At 38.6% G+C, this 17,916-nt stretch overlaps 2 protein-coding genes and 1 pseudogene across 3 annotated transcripts; all 3 read left to right on the forward strand.

Moving 5' to 3' along the window:
- The first annotated feature begins 1,965 nt into the window (after positions 1-1,965).
- Positions 1,966-6,171, forward strand: LOC137742583 (Major facilitator superfamily protein). Of its 2 annotated transcripts, XM_068482493.2 has the most exons (14): positions 1,966-2,564; positions 2,678-2,781; positions 3,273-3,351; positions 3,438-3,497; positions 3,615-3,681; positions 3,773-3,897; positions 4,049-4,150; positions 4,241-4,618; positions 4,743-4,790; positions 4,881-4,943; positions 5,039-5,119; positions 5,244-5,342; positions 5,570-5,707; positions 5,854-6,171. In XM_068482493.2, the coding sequence occupies exons 1-14, from the start codon at positions 2,352-2,354 to the stop codon at positions 5,986-5,988; spliced, it is 1,692 nt and encodes a 563-aa protein (XP_068338594.1). In that variant the 5' UTR covers positions 1,966-2,351; the 3' UTR covers positions 5,989-6,171. The 2 variants fall into 2 exon arrangements, with proteins under 2 accessions (XP_068338594.1, XP_088536580.1); XM_088680454.1 differs by having other exon boundaries at positions 2,021-2,564; positions 4,743-4,943.
- Positions 6,172-7,397: 1,226 nt separating this feature from the next.
- On the forward strand, positions 7,398-9,104 carry LOC148692781 (uncharacterized; annotated as a pseudogene).
- A 4,780-nt stretch (positions 9,105-13,884) lies between these two features.
- Positions 13,885-17,567, forward strand: LOC137741437 (ribulose bisphosphate carboxylase/oxygenase activase, chloroplastic). Its single transcript, XM_068481154.2, has 7 exons — positions 13,885-14,383; positions 14,966-15,273; positions 15,355-15,460; positions 15,861-15,946; positions 16,072-16,544; positions 16,707-16,988; positions 17,256-17,567. The coding sequence occupies exons 1-7, from the start codon at positions 14,333-14,335 to the stop codon at positions 17,366-17,368; spliced, it is 1,419 nt and encodes a 472-aa protein (XP_068337255.1). The 5' UTR covers positions 13,885-14,332; the 3' UTR covers positions 17,369-17,567.
- Positions 17,568-17,916: the final 349 nt, after the last annotated feature.

Below are 17,916 nucleotides of genomic sequence, written 5' to 3' on the forward strand. Positions count from 1 at the left end.
ACAAAGTTAATAATCATAGTACACCATTGGCATTTTTATTGAAAAGTAATATTGAAGTAAAAAGTGAGACGGAATGAGAATCATGATATTGGCATGTAAAGTGTGAAGAAAAAGGAGAATGTGGATTTGTTCTCTGTTTTTTTACTTTTAAGCTTTTTAGTCCTTGATGCTTTCTTGAAGTGCTTTGTATCCACATAATTTGTGAAATACTCAGAACAATTACTTTTAAAAACTTGCCGCGGTAAGGTAGATGACGCTTTTTCACAATGATTGAAAATAATATTGTCAATTTATCTTGGTGCGAGTTCGATCTTCACTGATTTCCTTCCTTCTTCACATTTAACTATCTAACATACCAACACTGTCGTTTGTTGAAAAACAAACTTGCATGTAGCAATTTGCTGTGTATCATTATCAATTGGTTAAAATTCGCTATCAACTAAAGTTAAACTTAAGACGTCTCACTTACAATTAAAGTAAAGAGAAATATCATTAAATCTTAATAGTAAATGACATCATTACCATGCTGTTTCATACACAGGTTTATTGAAGAGAAACAAAGATAAAAGAAAGAAATGGTTTTTTTTTTTTCAAAAAGGTTAATAGATAAAAGGTTAACATTACATTAACATTGTCAAGAAACAACAAGATTAAGAGACACCACGAGCAAAAGGCCCATATAACCCACATAGTTTCACAGTATTTGGAGAATAATTGTTTGAATTTTGTAGATTTATTTTGAAATGTTGGACCCGTTTGTGATTTGGATAAATGAGTTTAATCTTCTAAAATATGTAATTACCAGTTCGTAGTATTTTACTGGAAATTTTGTGGACCCCACTACCACGTGGCAGCAATAAGACTTGCCAGCTCCCGGACACGTATCACACTACTTCTGCTTCCCCTTGTGACATGGTGCAATCCTATTGTGTTCTGAGTTGTAACGGGCAAAAACAAACCTGAATCCCATCTTCTCCTCGGCGGAGGTCGGAAGTCAAGAAGGTGGCATTCTCCTCTTACTCTTGTAAAATTTATCTCAGTTCAGAGGGTTGGTACGACACACCGTTTATGAATAAGCGTTCGTGAGATCGAGCTCTACGGATTGAAGTAAGTTATTCTACATATTGAGCTGGTTTCGAGATGTCCCCAATTTTGAGTTTATAATCTAATTAACCTTTGAATTCACGGTTTCTAGTTCTCTTTTGGTAAAATGTGACTATTTGGAGAATTACTTAGAGGATTGAAGATCATTTTGGGGCGTGGCGGATCATAGTGTCAGGCGTGCGATTCTGCTATCCTAAAAACAAAAGGCTTTTCCAATTGATCTTGGAAGACTACGAAAACAAAGAAGTTTTAATTTTCGAAAACTAGTGGGCAAGTGAGTTTTCAATGAGTTCTGTCGTTGAACTGACATCTGGTTGTGTAGGCATCAATGATTACAAAAAGGTAAACAAGTTTCATTTGAAGTTTCAATTTTGCTACTTGAAATTCTAGTCTTTTTCGTCCCGTTACGGCTTAATATGCACCGGCATCAGACGGATTCACTTGTCTGAGCACATCGACTCCAATCAAAGAAAATTTTAAAACTGACTAGTCTAAATTTCTAATGGTAGTTTTATTCTCAATGTTGGAAGAAGTATCGAGTTTAGTTCCATCATTCCTATTTGATCTATAAAAATACATAAATATATAAAAAAACAAAAAAAAAATAGAACCATACGAGTACAACCACGCTAACCGAAAATATATTTTGCCCTAAAAATTGAAATTTCATTGTAAAAGTAAAAGTTTATGCACACTTTTTTTCTTCTGCTTATGCAAAACCACTATATATATTTTGTTCATTGAATTTTTTTTTTTTTATTCAATCTAAATAGTAAAAACAAAGCAACATGTTTTTTTTGTTTGAGTACAACGAAACAATATATTTTATATTAAAAAGAATAGTTTGGTTAAGTCACACATGCTATGAAAATGAAATACAAAAAATAAAGACGAATGTGCGAGAGAAGAAACAAGAAGCTTCCAGAAATATAAAAAATAAAGACGAATGTGCGTGAGAAGAAACAAGGAGCGGAAACTCATTACAGAATTTTGTTATCCTTGTCGACGCAAGTAAATTACACGCACATCCTTTCATACACACTTCTAATTGTGCTGGATGGACCAGAGATTTTTTTCTGAATTATTGAACACCAAAAAAATCAGAGTCCGAAACAAAAAATAAGAAAAGAACACGGAAACTCACCGACAGTCACACATAAACACAGAGATACTGAAACAGGAACTCCAACTACCAACCGTCCGATTTCTCCCTTTTTTTTTTTTTTGTGGCATTTTGTTCACCCCCAATGGCTTTCTGCACTTCAACTCGCTCTTTCTTCAACCTCAAACTCTCCGGCGAAACTGCACCACCACTCCATCAGCCAAAGAAGAAACCGGTGACCCTTTTCCTCAATCCCCGTTTTGCCCCGCCCCTTCTCTCATCTTGTAACCAATGCTTCAGGGCCAATTCTGTCACTTTCTCAAACCCTTCTACCCCCAGGCATGGATTCAGTGTCAAGGCATACAAACTGAACAAACCCTTTTCAGATTTTTGCTTCTCTTTGCGTTTTTGAGTAGTGGAATTGATTTTAATTTTTTTATGCAATTTTTTGTTGGGTTTTTTTGTTTGCAGGTTGGATCACAGCCAGATTATTCTTCAGGGGATGATGATGCTCAGTCGTTTATTCCTGAAGCAACCCAACAGGAGGAATTTTCTTGGACGTCTGTGATTCTTCCGTACGTCTCTCGATCAAATTTTCTATACCTCTGTGTGTTTTTCTTATGCTTTGAGTAATGTAAATGTGTAATCTTGTTTTAGCTTTCTTTGTTTTTCTGATGAAACGATATTGTAAACATTTCCAGTTACGGGTCGAACTTGGGTGCAAGGGGTTGAGTCCACTTGCCCTCGCCAACTGGCTTAACCCGCATATGCGATCTTTTTTTAGCTTTAATTCTTCATAGTTGATAATTATGAAATGGGGTTTGCATTTCGATTTTGTAAAGCCACATTGTATGGTAGAAGTTGGGTTTTTTTAGTACATGTTTGGAGGACCTGAATTGGCCTTTAATCAAGCATATGAAAAGTTGAGTGCTTTTCAAAGTGTAGATCAAGCAATGAATAGTGGTTAAATTGCAAGTTTCGAAGTTTACTTTTGAAAATATCTCTTTTATTGGTATTTCTCTATTTTATTATTATTTTTTTAATAACTAAGCTCTTGGAATTTTAGCTTTGTGTTTCCGGCTTTGGGAGGTTTGTTGTTCGGATACGACATTGGTGCTACTTCTGGTGCTACCCTCTCTTTACAGGTATACCTTCAGCTTTATGTTTTTCGTTTTTGTTTTGATGATTAGTAATTTAATATGATCAACTTTTATGTTTTGATTTGTCACAGTCGCCTGAGCTTAGTGGCACAGCTTGGTTTAATTTTTCAGCCGTCCAGCTTGGTCTTGTGGTATGATTTATCGAATCTTAGTCAATTTGGTTTTGAGTCATTTCCAGACTTGTGATCTGTCTGCCAAAAATCACCGACAATACATCAACAATCCTAAATTGCATTGTTTCGATGCAGGTTAGCGGTTCCCTATATGGAGCTCTTTTTGGTTCCCTCCTTGTCTACCCAATTGCTGATTTCCTTGGTGTGTACTTGCTTTGCTTTTGCACTTCATCATGAGGTTTTGAGCTTGATCATTATTTTTGTTAGTCTTAAATTTTAATTGGCTTATGAAGGGAGGAGGAGGGAACTTATCACGGCAGCTGTACTTTATCTCCTTGGGGCCCTGATCACTGCAACTGCTCCAGGCCTTAGTGTTCTATTAGTTGGGCGTGTTTTATATGGGCTTGGTATTGGATTGGTAAGGTTCTGTGAAGTTGCTCCAACCGAAAAAAAAGAAGCTAGCTGCAAACCAAAGGAGAATCTTCCCAGCATTCGTTTTGGTCGAGCTAGATAATATCATGATTGAGTGATGATGCTCTAGTCACTTTTTAAAACATTTCTTTTGGCAGGCCATGCATGGGGCTCCTCTCTATATTGCTGAAACGTGTCCGTCTCAAATTCGTGGAACTCTAATATCTTTGAAGGAGCTCTTCATAGTTCTGGGGATTCTGGTATTGTTCAAATAACATCTTTATGTTAGTCATTTTGTCATTCACTATCTCAGTGAAGTGAGATGTTCTGACATATGCACTCTTCTGCAGTTGGGTTATTTTGTGGGAAGCTTTGAGATTAATGCAGTTGGGGGTTGGCGTTACATGTATGGAATAAGTGCTTTCGTTGCTTTACTTATGGGAATAGGCATGTGGGTTCTCCCACCTTCTCCCCGCTGGTTGCTTCTCAGGGCGGCTCAAGGTAAAGGGGCTGTACAAGAATACAAAGAAAAAGCCATTGTTGCCTTGAGCAAGTTGAGAGGCCGGCCTCCTGGTGACAAAGTGTCTGAAAGGCAAATAGAAGAGACATATGTTTCTTTGAAGTCTTCCTATGCAGATCAGGAAGCCGAGGGGAGTTTGTTGGAGGTCTTTCAAGGCACGAGTTTGAAAGCCTTCATAATCGGTGGTGGTTTGGTCCTTTTTCAACAGGTGTTTTCCTCCTTGTTCCTATGAATTGAACCTGTCTTTTGTTTCTTTTGCTTTTATATTTTCAAAACATGTGCTTGAGAGAATACTAAGAATAAGTAAGCCAATTTACTACCTTACATTGCAGATAACCGGACAACCAAGTGTACTGTATTATGCTGGCCCAATTCTTCAGGTAATTGACAATCAACTTCTTTTTCTTTATTTCATTTTTCATGTTAATTTTCCCAATGACGTGACATTCTTTGTAACTTTGTTACTAAAGACTGCAGGATTCTCTGCTGCCTCTGATGCTACCAGAGTATCAGTTGTAATCGGATTGTTTAAGGTGCGTATGTTGCATGGTGTTTTTCATCTTTAATTTTGACTAGAGGTAATCCTCTTTCTGGTGTGACCGTCCTTTGCTTCTGAATGTTATTGCAGTTTCTGATGACGGGAGTAGCCGTCCTGAAAGTTGATGATCTCGGAAGAAGACCTTTGCTGATCGTAGGAGTCAGTGGACTTGTATGCATCCTAACTATTCAAAAATTTACTCATTCAATTTCATTCGTATTTTGTACTTTGTGAAATGTTGGTTGATAAAGAAGAGGGTGGATGGCTTTATCTTTCTTTCTTCGGTTTACCACAGGCTCTTTCCTTATTTCTCCTTTCTGCTTACTACAAATTTCTCGGAGGATTCCCACTTATTGCTGTAGCTTCTCTTCTTCTCTATGTCGGTTGCTACCAGGTAACAATATCTTTTTTGGGTTATTGGTATTCACTGCTCAATCTTCTTTTTCAAAATATAAATGAATCTCTCAAATAGCACAATAATGTTGTTTTCATCATACAGAAAATACAAGCCTTCAAATACGATCTGTGAACTTCACTTATAGAAACAGGACGGCGTTTGCTATCCCTAATGACATATTTTTCTTGTCTGACATGGAATATTGTGCTCAAATGTCATTTCAGATATCGTTTGGTCCTATAAGTTGGCTCATGGTGTCAGAAATCTTCCCGCTTCGCACAAGAGGAAAGGGGATTAGTCTTGCAGTTCTTACCAACTTTGCTTCAAATGCGATTGTGACATTTGCATTCTCACCGCTGAAGGTATACATATGCCTCCTCCCCACATTATTTCCTCATTATGATGCTCATCTATTTCTTTCATAGTTCAGGCAGGTTTTCTGATATCTCGCAAAGTCTTTAAACTGACTGGTGTAGAAGTGGTTCGTTAACATTTGCGAATTCTGCAGGAGGCGCTAGGAGCAGATAACCTTTTCATCCTCTTTGGTGCTATCGCCTTGTTGTCTCTTATCTTCGTCGTACTAATTGTCCCGGAAACCAAAGGCTTGAGTTTGGAAGAAATAGAATCCAAACTCTCGAAATAGATGCTCACCCGATGGCGAAAACTACCGTTGTAAGTTCCCAACTAAACATGTATTGGCGAGTCTGACCTCGGTTGTTAGCGTCGCCTGGATGTTCACAAAATCATGTAAATCTGATCTAAAACCATGTACATTACTACATGCTCCCATTTTGATGAAACTCAAGCATAAGGTGAGTTGCAACTATTGAGTGATAGCTCACAAATGACATTTCATTTGAAGAGCAAGTGGCTTATGATATGGCTTGAAAACTTCCCGAGGGCTTTGCGGCGGAAGAGCCAATGCCTTGATGAAGGGCGGTTGCTACTTGGACTCGCTGGTCCAGAACGCCTGGAACTGAAATGTTGAGCATTCCAGTGTGTTATTAAGATGATTGAAGCTTGGACGCATGTTTTAAGCTTGATGCATTTGGTTAGATCCCAAATTTGACGTTCAAAACTCCAAATTCAAACTTCGTGTTTGAGTTTTAAGAATCAAGGGGCGTATTTTGAAGAACTAAGGAGTTTCTTTAGGAAAGCATTCCAACTGTTTTTCTAGAAAGTACTTAGATTTTTTATGATCCCGAATCAAAGTGTGAATGTGTCTTAGAAGTGTTGCATGCTCGTTCTGATCAGGAGCGGGGTGGACAACTTCAGTCGGTGCGTTGCCTGTATGTTGTGGATCTGCCACCTGCAGTAGCGCCTCGTTATCCACATTAAAAACGTAATGGATGAATTCAAGGAGATCCATTCTATCTTGTAATCATTCTAAAAAATATATCTGGCAAAAGAACCTATGGACATAAGTATTTCTTACAAAAGCAGTAAAAAATATGCGCTAAATCTGAACGTCGCAGATCTTAGAAATATAGTAAACTTTGTATGTGAAAGTCATTGAAATCTAAAGTTTCTGATTTTATATATAATGGCCACTGTGATAGAGATAAATGTACAAATAGGATTGTGACACTTGTAATCAGATTAAGAGAGTTAGTTATAGTTATCAAGAATATGCAAGTGTAAGAAGGTTCTTGTATAAATACTCTCTAAGTGTAATAATGTATTCATTTAAGAAAATTAATCAGAAATATCTTTCTCTCTCACTCTACATTTCTCTCTCGACTTCTCTCTCTATAAACTCTGACTATGAACTTCTTCTTGGTTTACATGGTATCAATCACCATGGTTGCTTCAGCTGTTTTCTTCGATTCTTTGGTTGCTTCTGCTCATCTTCTCAACCTGTGATTCTTTCTATTCCTCGACGGCAGATCATTGATGTGTTCTTTGATGGATTCTGGTATTCTGTTTCTTCTTCTGTGATTTGTTTTTAGGGTTTTGGGATTTCTTGATCTTCTTGTATCTGTGCTACAAGCTTGTGCACACCAGGTGTTTGTGATATTTCCTCTCTTGAATTTCCATCTTAATTCTGCCAATATGGTTACTGCATCTCAATTACAAATTCTCTAGTCGCCTATTACTACTCTTATTTCGACACTTTCCACATCTGTCAATGTTAAGCTTGATGATTCGAATTATCTCAATTGGCACTTTCAAATGCAATTATTGCTAGAAAGTAATGGCATTATGGGGTTTGTTGACGGATCAACACCCTGTCCTGCTCGATTTGCATCTAGTTATGGCAACTTTGGTACAGAAACAGATGAATATATTGTTTGGAAATTACATGATCGTGCACTTATGCAGCTTGTCACCGCCACATTGTCTCCAGTAGCCCTGTCTTGTGCTATTGGTAGTTCTAGTTCTCGGGACTTGTGGAATAGACTTAAGGAACAATTCTCTACTGTTTCTAAGACCAGCATTTTTCAGATGAAGTCCAATCTTCACACAATTAAGAAGGGGTCAGACTCTGTAACTCAATATTTGCAGAAAATCAAAGAAGCTAGGGATTATTTGTCTGCTGCTGGTGTGTTTCTTGCTAATGAAGATATTATTATTCTGGCTCTAAATGGTTTACCTCCAGAGTATAATACATTTAGAACGGTTGTTCGAGGCAGAGAAAATGTTATGACCATTAAAGAATTTCAGTCTCAACTCCTTGCTGAAGAAGCCATTGTAGACAGTCATTCTAATGTTTCTTTTCTTTCTGCGATGGTTGTCACTAATTCATCTGCTATGAACAAAGGCTCTGGTGGTGGTCATTCATATAGTCATATTGGGGGTCAGCAATATGGTGTATCTGGAGGCTTCAAGCCGTATGCCAACAAGAACAAAGGTAAAGGCAAGTTCAATGGAGGACAGAGATACTACACTTCTTGGCCAATGTATCATACACAAACCCATGTCTTGCCTACACCTACTCCTGGTGTCCTTGGTTCATTTCCTAGTCAATTTGGGAATCCATCAGCACCCCCTTTGCAGACGTGTCTATTATGTAATGCTAAAGGTCACATTGCACCTTATTGTTACAATAAGTCGTCTGATAGACAACAATGTCAAATTTGTGGCAAGTTCAATCATACAACTTGGTATTGTTTTTACAATGAAAAAGGGCCTTCTTTTATGGGACCTCAGTTTTCTCAACGGGCATGTGCTCATCTGCAGGGTTACTCATACAATGTTCTTCATGTGTTGAATGGCTCTCAACCTTCTTCATTACAGGCAATGAATACTGTCTTTTCTCTAACATCTCAGCATTCACACATGGGGTCTGTAGCATCTACCTCCCAGTTACCATAAGTATGGTTGACAGATTCCGGAGCTACTACTCATATGACCGCTGCTCTTAACAATCTGTCCATAGCTTCTCCATATCCCAACAATGAAGTTGTTCAAACTGCCAATGGTGAAGGTTTGAGAGTTTCTCACATTGGCAGTTCTATACTTACCACTTCTCACAATCCTATCAAATTAAATTCTATTCTTTATGTCCCTAAATTGACACAGAATTTATTGTCAGTTCATAAAATCTGTTTGGATAACAATTGCTGGCTAATCTTTGATGCACTTTACTTCTGGATTCAGGACAAGGTCATAGGGAGAATCATGTACAAGGGCCCTTGCAGTAATGGACTATATCCTATCCACTCACTCTCTCCTAGTTCATTTCTCTGTCCACCTTCTAAATCTTCCACTGTTGCTTATCTTGGACAACTTGTTAGTTCCAGCTTGTGGCATACTCGGTTAGGACATCCATCCAATACTATAGTTTCCATACTACTTAAACAAGCCAATATTCCATGTAATAAGGATGCTGTTTCCACTGTCTGTCAAAGCTGTCTCGAGGGCAAATTTACAAAGTTACCATTTCCTTCCACTCATGTTAAGTCTGTCATACCATTTGAAATTGTTCACAGTGACCTTTGGGGTCCTGCACCATGTAATTCCATTGATGGTTATAAATACTATGTTACTCTCATTGATGAGTGCACTCGGTTTTGTTGGTTGTTTCCCTTATACAATAAATCTGATTTCCATGATGTCTTTGTTACATTCTTGCATTTGTCTCCACTCAGTTCTCATCTTTTGTGAAAATACTTCAAACTGATGGGGAAGGGGGGGAAGGGTGAGTACATTAGTACTAAGGTCCAAACCTTTATGCAATCTAAAGGTATTGTACATCGTAAATCTTGTCCATATACACCTGAACAGAATGGGTTAGCTGAGAGGAAACATAGACATATCATTGAAACTACTATCACATTGTTACAATATGCCAACCTTCCTTCTCAATTCTGGACCTTTGCTTGTCAAACATGCATTTACTTAATTAATAGGATGCCAACACCAGTCTTACAAAATCAATCTACGTTTCAAGCATTATATGGCCATAATCCTGTCATTACTCATCTAAGAGTATTTGGTTGTTCTTGTTATCCTTTACTTCGACCCTACAACACATCCAAGCTTCAAGCTAAGACAACCAAATGTGTTTTTCTGGGGTATGCTTCCAAATTTAAGGGGTATATTTGTTATGAAGTGTTAAAAGAGAGATTTTTTGTCTCCCGTCATGTTGTCTTTGATGAGACTGAGTTTCCTTATCTCAGTCTTCTTCAACTGTCAAAACATTCCAGTTCTTCACATATCTCTTTTCAGTCTTCATCTCTCACACTGGTGTCTAATAATCAGAATATTTTGGTGTTGCCTATCCCTCAGGCTCCTTCCTCAATTTCTCCACCTGTTATTCAAAACCCCGAGTCTAGTGTTTCTGTCTCTAGTCCAGTTGTTCACTCTCCATCCATTACTGCTACAACCAGTGATACTTTTTAACTCCCTGTGGATCCTGAGTTTAGTCCAGTGAGTTTACAAGTGGTGTTACCTATTGCACCCTTGAATATGCATCCTATGCAGACCAGAAGTAAGAGTGGTATAGTCAAACACAAGGCTTTCTTGAGTGCTTTGGAGACATCTGGAGAAGTTGATTTGTCCCTCATTGAACCGGTTACCTATAAGTCTGCTATGAAATCTTCTGTGTGGTTGACTGCTATGAAGGAAGAGATTGATGCCCTTCATTCTCAAGGTACTTGGTCTCTCGTCTCACTTCCATCTCAAAAAAACTTAGTAGGTTGTAAATGGATCTTTAAAATCAAGAAGAATTCTGATGGGTCTATTGCACGACACAAAGCTCGGTTAGTTGCAAAGGGATTCAGTCAAGAGGAAAGATTGGATTATGGAGAGACTTTCAGTCCTGTGGCTAAGCCTACCACAGTGAGACTAGTCTTGGCCTTAGCTGCTCAATTTCATTGGCCTTTAAGGCAACTTGATGTGAAAAATGCATTTTTGCATGGAATTCTGTAGGAAGAAGTTTACATGGCACAACCACCTGGATTTACAGACCCTGTGCATCCTCATTTCATTTGCAAGTTACATAAATCTTTGTACGGCTTAAAGCAAGCCCCACGGGCCTGGAATGAGAGATTCACAACTTTCCTTCCTTCTCTAGGGTTCCACACAACATATTCTGATTCATCTCTATTTGTGAAACATGTTGGTTTTGAGATCGTGATCTTACTTCTTTATGTGGATGACATAATCTTAACTAGGAATGCTACAGCTACTATACAACATGTAATTCAGTCTCTTACTACTGAATTTGATATCAAGGATTTGGGGACACTTCATTATTTTTTGGGCATCCAAATATCTCGCACAGCCACTGGGTTATTTTTGTCACAAACCAAGTACATTCAAGACCTGTTGCACAAGACATAAATGAGTGATTGTAAACCTTGTGATACTCCATGTTTGCCCTATAATCGATTGTTGAAGAATGATGGGGTTCCGTTTTTAGAACCAGGTACATACAGAAGTATAGTTGGTGCTCTGCAGTACCTCACTTTTACTCGCCCAGACATTGCATTCTCAGTCTATCAAGTGTCCCAATTTATGCAACAACCTATGGTCTCTCACTACACTGCTGTCAAACGCATTCTGCGTTATTTGAAAGGCACATTGTCTTATGGTATTACGTATGCTGCTGGTGAAGTTGGTTTAAAGGCCTTTAGTGATGCTGACTGGGCTGGCGATCCTAATGACAGAAGATCTACCACCAGGTTAGTTGTTTTCTTGGGCTCAAATCTAATATCATGGTCCTCTAAGAAACAACAAACGGTCTCTCAATCGTCCACCGAAGCAGAATATCGAGCCATGTCATCCATTGTAGCTGAACTTGATTGGATTCAACAACTTCTTACATTCCTGAAAATTCAAATGTCGTGTGCTTCTGTGCTTTTCTGTGATAACTTGTCTGTAATTGCTCTTTCATTTAATCCGGTTCAACATCAAAAGACCAAGCATATTGAAGTTGATGTTCATTTTGTTCGTGAAAGGGTTGCTAAAAAGCAGTTGTTTGTGTAGTTTGTATCTTCTTGTGAACAGTTTGCAGACATCCTCACCAAAGGTCTCAGTGCACCATTCTTTCGAACTGACTGTAGCAATCTCATGCTTGGTATTTCTCCCAATCATGAGTTTGAGGGGAGATGATAGAGATAAATGTACAAATAGGATTGTGACACTTGTAATCAGATTAAGAGAGTTAGTTATAGTTATCAAGAATATGCAAGTGTAAGAAGGTTCTTGTATAAATACTCTTTAAGTGTAATACTGTATTCATTTAAGAAAAGTAATCAGAAATATCTTTCTCTCTCACTCTGCATTTCTCTCTCGACTTCTTTCTCTATAAACTCTGACTATGAACTTCTTCTTGGTTTACACACTGGTGTCAACCTGCTTTCCTCCATAATCGGATGCACTTGATATGGAATCATTTTCTCTCTATTACTTTGCCTATGGATCCTGGAGTGGATGACCTATTGGTTTGGAATGATGCTACTGATGGTCATGTAACACTTACTCGGGCTTATGATTTCAAAAGAAGTAAACAACCTCTGGTTACCTGGGGTAATTGGGTTTGGCGTTCTTGCTACTGTCCTCGTAATTCAATTATTTTATGGAAGTATATGCATGGTAAGCTTGTCATATATAATCTTTTGCAAGATCGAGGATTTTCTTTGGCGTCTATATGCTCACTCTATCGCTCGGCAATTGAAACACCTTCTCACTTCTTTTTCGGTTGTAATTATTCTCGACAAATTTGGTCTTCATGTTTGCGTTTGTTTCATGTTTAGAAAGGAGAAATGTTTGGTCTTCATGTTTGCGTTCCTATCCTCTTGACCATGGTTTTGGCTCTCAAGTTCAAGTTTTGTGGAGGGGGATGATTGGCGTGGGTTGTTATTCTATTTGGGAGGCCCGCAATGCAATGCTTTTTGAGGAATTATCTCCTCAGGTTTCCAATAGTGTTCGTGATATTAAGTTGCAGTTGATTGAGATTGATTCTTTGAGCACTGGTACCATGTGAAACTCTGTGTCTAATCTTTGTATTCTTCATGCCATTGGAGTTAAAGGTCGTCTAGCTAAAGCTCCTCATATTCATGAGGTTCTATGGTTGCCACCTCCTATTTCTTGGATTAAAGTGAACATTGATGGTGCGGCTCGTGGTGCTCCTGGTTTAGCGGGTATTGGGGGTATTTTTCGAGATCATTTTGGCAGTTGTTTAGGCTGTTTTGCAGCTTCCATTGGAATTGCTTATTCTTTAGAAGCATAGTTGCATGCGGTTATTCATGTCGTGGATTTGGCTTGGGTTAATGGTTGGAATTATTTGTGGATCGAATGTGATACTTCTTTAGTGGTCCTTTTTCTTTCTTCTACTTCTCACAAGATTCCTTGGCGTCTACGTGTTCGTTGGATTAATTGCCTTGCTCTTCTTTCCCGTATGCATGTTCGTGTCACTCATATTTTTCGAGAGGGTAATGCAGTTGCCGATTGTTTGGCTAACTTCAATGTGGATCATTCTGGGAGCTTATATTGGGACTCTTGTCCTCCTTGTGCAACTTCTGCTTACATTCATAACCTTTATTCAAGACCTAATTTTAGGTTTTGCTAGTTTGGTCCTTGATGGTTATAGAAGTATTAACTTTCATTGAGGCGGTTCGTGTTGGATTTTGCGCCTGCCGCCATGGACGTGACTTTGAGTTTCATCTTCTTGTTTGTTTTCATTGATGTTTCTTTGTTTTTCCCTTAGCGGGTTTTGGCTCCGTCCCCCACTTGTATTGTTTACTTTTCCTTATTTAATAAATTCAGAGATAGGGGACGGGGGGGTCGTTCTATCAAGGAGTTAACCCTTTCTCATCACTTTGAGCGGGAAGAAAGTAACCTACTTGTAGTTGACGGCTAATCCTGGGGTTTGGTTCTTTCTTTCCGCATTGTGTGGGTTTAGAGAGTAAGGTTTCTACTATTGTAGTCCGACGACTAAGCCTTATGCGTAGCTCGACTCGCCTAATCCATTATCATCCTTATTTAAAAAAAAAATGACATAAATAAACAAAGATATAGGAGAAGAAAATGATTATCAGATAATCATTTCTCCTTTCTAAACTCTAAAACCTATCATTTTGTATGGTTGAACATCGCTGACATGAAGTTTGCTTAATTCTTCCAAGTGAGTACACCGTCAAGGTTTTAACTTTATAAAGTGCATTATTTTTCATGACCTTGAATTTTGCTTAATTTTCCAAGACAAGGGTCTCATAAGTTCACAACCCAATCCATTTTAAGAGGTGAAGAAGCAAAAGCTTAAACCTGATCCTCTCAACTTTTGTGTATATTCTGCCATCTTTGAAAAGTAGGATGTGGCCAAGTAGGATTATCCTCTATTGTCCACAGAGAGCCACCTGTCACTCAGCCAATCCCGATTGTGTGGCCTTCAGGATTTTCACAACCACACCACACGTTTTATTACACATTGCTCTCACATTTAATCTTTAATATCTTATATACACCAATCACTACAGTATCTGCTGCTTTATTGCATTCACTTGTAGTCGCAGCTCACTCTCAGGACACCACTTTGATCCATGACCGCCATGCACACAGTCTCGAGCGTCGGAACTGTTAACCGGACGCCGGTACGTTGTTATCCTGCCAAGTTCTATTCTCATCTGTTTAAGTTTCTGTGTCACATTTTTTAACATAAAAACAGTTTTTCGGGTAGTGATTTTACACTCACGGTTTCTACTTTTTGTACTTCCCCGCTTGTTTTTGTCTGTTGATTCTTCTTTAATTTATTCGCTCCGGCTAAAATCGAGGGATAAGTATAAAAGGATTGTACAAAAGTCGCCATATCCATATTGTTTTTCTTTAACCTATTCCAGAGGGACCAGAACACCAAAATGGTTAGTTTGTTTGTCCATGTGATGCCTAAAACTCAAGCATCCTTCATTGGAGGTGATTTTTGTGCAACCCTTTTCTTCTCGCACATCCATGTTTATTTTTAGTATGTTAACTCAAGAATATAGAGAAATAAATAAACTTAAGTGTACAGAAAGAGAAAATAAGTGAACAAAATCATCTCTTTTTCACTAATTTTATATTTTTTTACACGGGTTTTGCTCGAAGGTTAATCTAAATGTAAAGCAGTGAAGTTTGTGATTCTATTTTGATGAACTTCCAAGTTTCTTGGTCCTAAAGTAATGTTATATTTGATCCAGGTGAGCTTGAACGGCTCCGGTTCCGGAAGCTCAGCCTTCTTGGGCACCACTTTGAAGAAAGTGACCTCAAGAGTCCCCTACCAGAAGATTGCATCTGCAGGCAAGTTAAAAATCAATGCGGAAATTGATGAGGATAAGCAAACCAACAAGGACAAATGGAAAGGCCTTGCCTACGATGATTCCGATGACCAACAAGACATAACAAGAGGAAAGGGTTTGGTTGATTCTGTGTTCCAAGCTCCCCAGGGGACTGGAACTCACTATGCTGTCATGAGCTCATACGAATACATCAGTACCGGACTTCGAGAGTAAGCAAGAAAATGTTGAAACTAATTCCTATGCTTGGAGGTTGAATTTGTTTTGTAATAGAGTTTTGACTTGTGTTTCAGATACAACTTTGACAACAACATGGATGGGTTTTACATCGCTCCAGCTTTCATGGACAAGCTTGTGGTTCACATAACCAAAAACTTCATGAGCCTGCCTAACATTAAGGTACGCGTAGCGCTACAAACACGAAAAGCAAATTTTGAAACTTCGGATTTTGATTGATATGACATGTCTTATTTGTTCGTATTTGAGACATTTTGAAGCTTATTTATTTTCTAATGAGTATGAAGTAAGATATTGTCATGTCATCTGCCATGCAATTCACAGGAGTGACTAAAATTTGTTAAATTTTTTGTTGCTTCTAGTAGTATTATTATTAACTTAACTTTCTCATGTTTTCCTAACGAGTAAGAAATAAGATATGTCATCCACCATGCGGTGACAAAAATTAGAGAAATTTTTTGTTGATTTCTAGTAGTATAATTAGGTTAACTTTCGCAGTTAAACGTTATTCTTTGATTGTTGGTTTTGATAGCTCAGATGGTTTCATTTGAATTTGTATCAGATTCCTCTCATTCTTGGTATATGGGGAGGAAAAGGTCAGGGAAAATCCTTCCAGTGTGAGCTTGTGTTTGCCAAGATGGGAATTACGTGAGTCCGTGAACTTTACGAAAGTTTTCTTTTTTTAATGAAGAATCACATAGAAATAAAGCAATATTTTGCATCCATATTGCTTCCATCATTTTATTTTAGCTACCCTTGTGATCAAATTTCAGCCCCATCATGATGAGTGCTGGAGAATTAGAAAGCGGGAATGCAGGAGAGCCCGCGAAACTGATCAGGCAAAGGTACCGCGAGGCTGCAGATATCATCAGGAAAGGAAAAATGTGTGCCCTCTTCATCAATGATCTCGATGCAGGTGCCGGTAGGATGGGTGGAACCACACAGTACACTGTGAACAACCAGATGGTGAATGCTACCCTTATGAACATTGCTGATAACCCGACAAACGTGCAACTTCCCGGTATGTACAACAAAGAGGAGAATCCTAGAGTCCCCATCATTGTCACTGGTAACGATTTCTCCACATTGTATGCCCCTCTCATTCGTGACGGTCGTATGGAGAAGTTCTACTGGGCTCCCACTAGGGAAGACCGGATCGGTGTTTGCACCGGAATTTTCAAGCCTGACAATGTGTCCCAGGAAGATGTTGTCAAGATTGTTGACACATTCCCCGGTCAATCCATTGGTAAGTATACTTTTGTTGTAGTAATTTGGCATATAATTTGCCATGTAATTTATATTTCTTGAATAGTGTGATGTGATCAGTAAATGGGATACATATAACGTTACTCCGTTAAAAACTAGTCAAAAATGGGATCATGCTAACTTGTTATATTGCACACTGCAGATTTCTTCGGTGCCCTAAGGGCTCGAGTTTATGACGATGAAGTGAGGAATTGGATTTCCGGTGTTGGAATTGACGGCATTGGGAAGAAGCTTGTGAACTCAAAAGAAGGTCCCCCGACTTTCGATCAACCTAAGATGACTCTGGAGAAGCTCCTTCACTACGGACAAATGCTTGTCCAGGAGCAGGACAATGTGAAGAGAGTCCAACTGGCTGACAAGTACTTGGCCGATGCAGCCCTTGGAGATGCAAACCAGGACTCCATTAACCGAGGAGAATTCTATGGTAAGCACTCCTTGTCTTGATAAGAAAATAACCCTTGAAGCACCAACTCATATCCGAACTTTTTTAAAATCTCAACTGATGTGGCAACATTTTGTTCGTTAATATTTGGAGTCACTTTGAACCCCATTTATTTACAACCAGTAAGTAACTACCGTTTTGTGCCACATCAGTTGGGATAATAGTTGGTACTCGCAGTTAGAACTACTCGTCTTAAGCTATCTCGATTGGAGTAGTTTTGTTGAAGTGTTGCTTAACCACTGCATGCAGGAAAGGCAGCCCAACAAGTTAATGTACCAGTCCCAGAAGGCTGCACTGATCGAACAGCTGCAAACTTTAACCCAGCAGCAAGGAGTGACGATGGTAGCTGTCAGTACGAGTAATTGGAGCTGAAGAAAATAAATATTCTGTTTGCTGGGTTATTGATGTTTTCTTTGTAATTTATGCTTGTATTTCTATGGAGATTCTTGCAATTATTTCGTTTTAATTATTCAACTAGCTATTGATACTCCGGCTATTGAAAAGTCAACAAGAACTGAATGTTATGTTGTTGATAATATGTCGTCATTGTCGCAAACAAAACTTCACAACATGTTATCATTACATTCGCGACAGGATTGAGACAATATTGATGGACGTTTATTCCTGCAAATACAACTTAAGAACTCGTTTGGTTGGCCACACTGAACTTAGGAACTTGTAACCTAGGTTTAGTAAAGGCGCCCTAATTTTTATGCCCCCTCCGTTGATCTAGCACCAAATACACATCATCACTATTTTTACAGTCCAACTTTTTCGTTCGATAGAGTACCAAATGCAGGGCAGTACTTAATCCAACTTAGGCCAATCCGATGGAATCCAGGGCAGTCCTAGGGAAATGTTTTCTGCAATCAACAATTCATCAATGTACAAAAATCAAATAGAAGAGTGC

This window comes from Pyrus communis, chromosome 11 (assembly GCF_041283825.1).
Source record: "Pyrus communis isolate YQ-2024b chromosome 11, ASM4128382v1, whole genome shotgun sequence".
NCBI lineage: Eukaryota > Viridiplantae > Streptophyta > Magnoliopsida > Rosales > Rosaceae > Pyrus > Pyrus communis.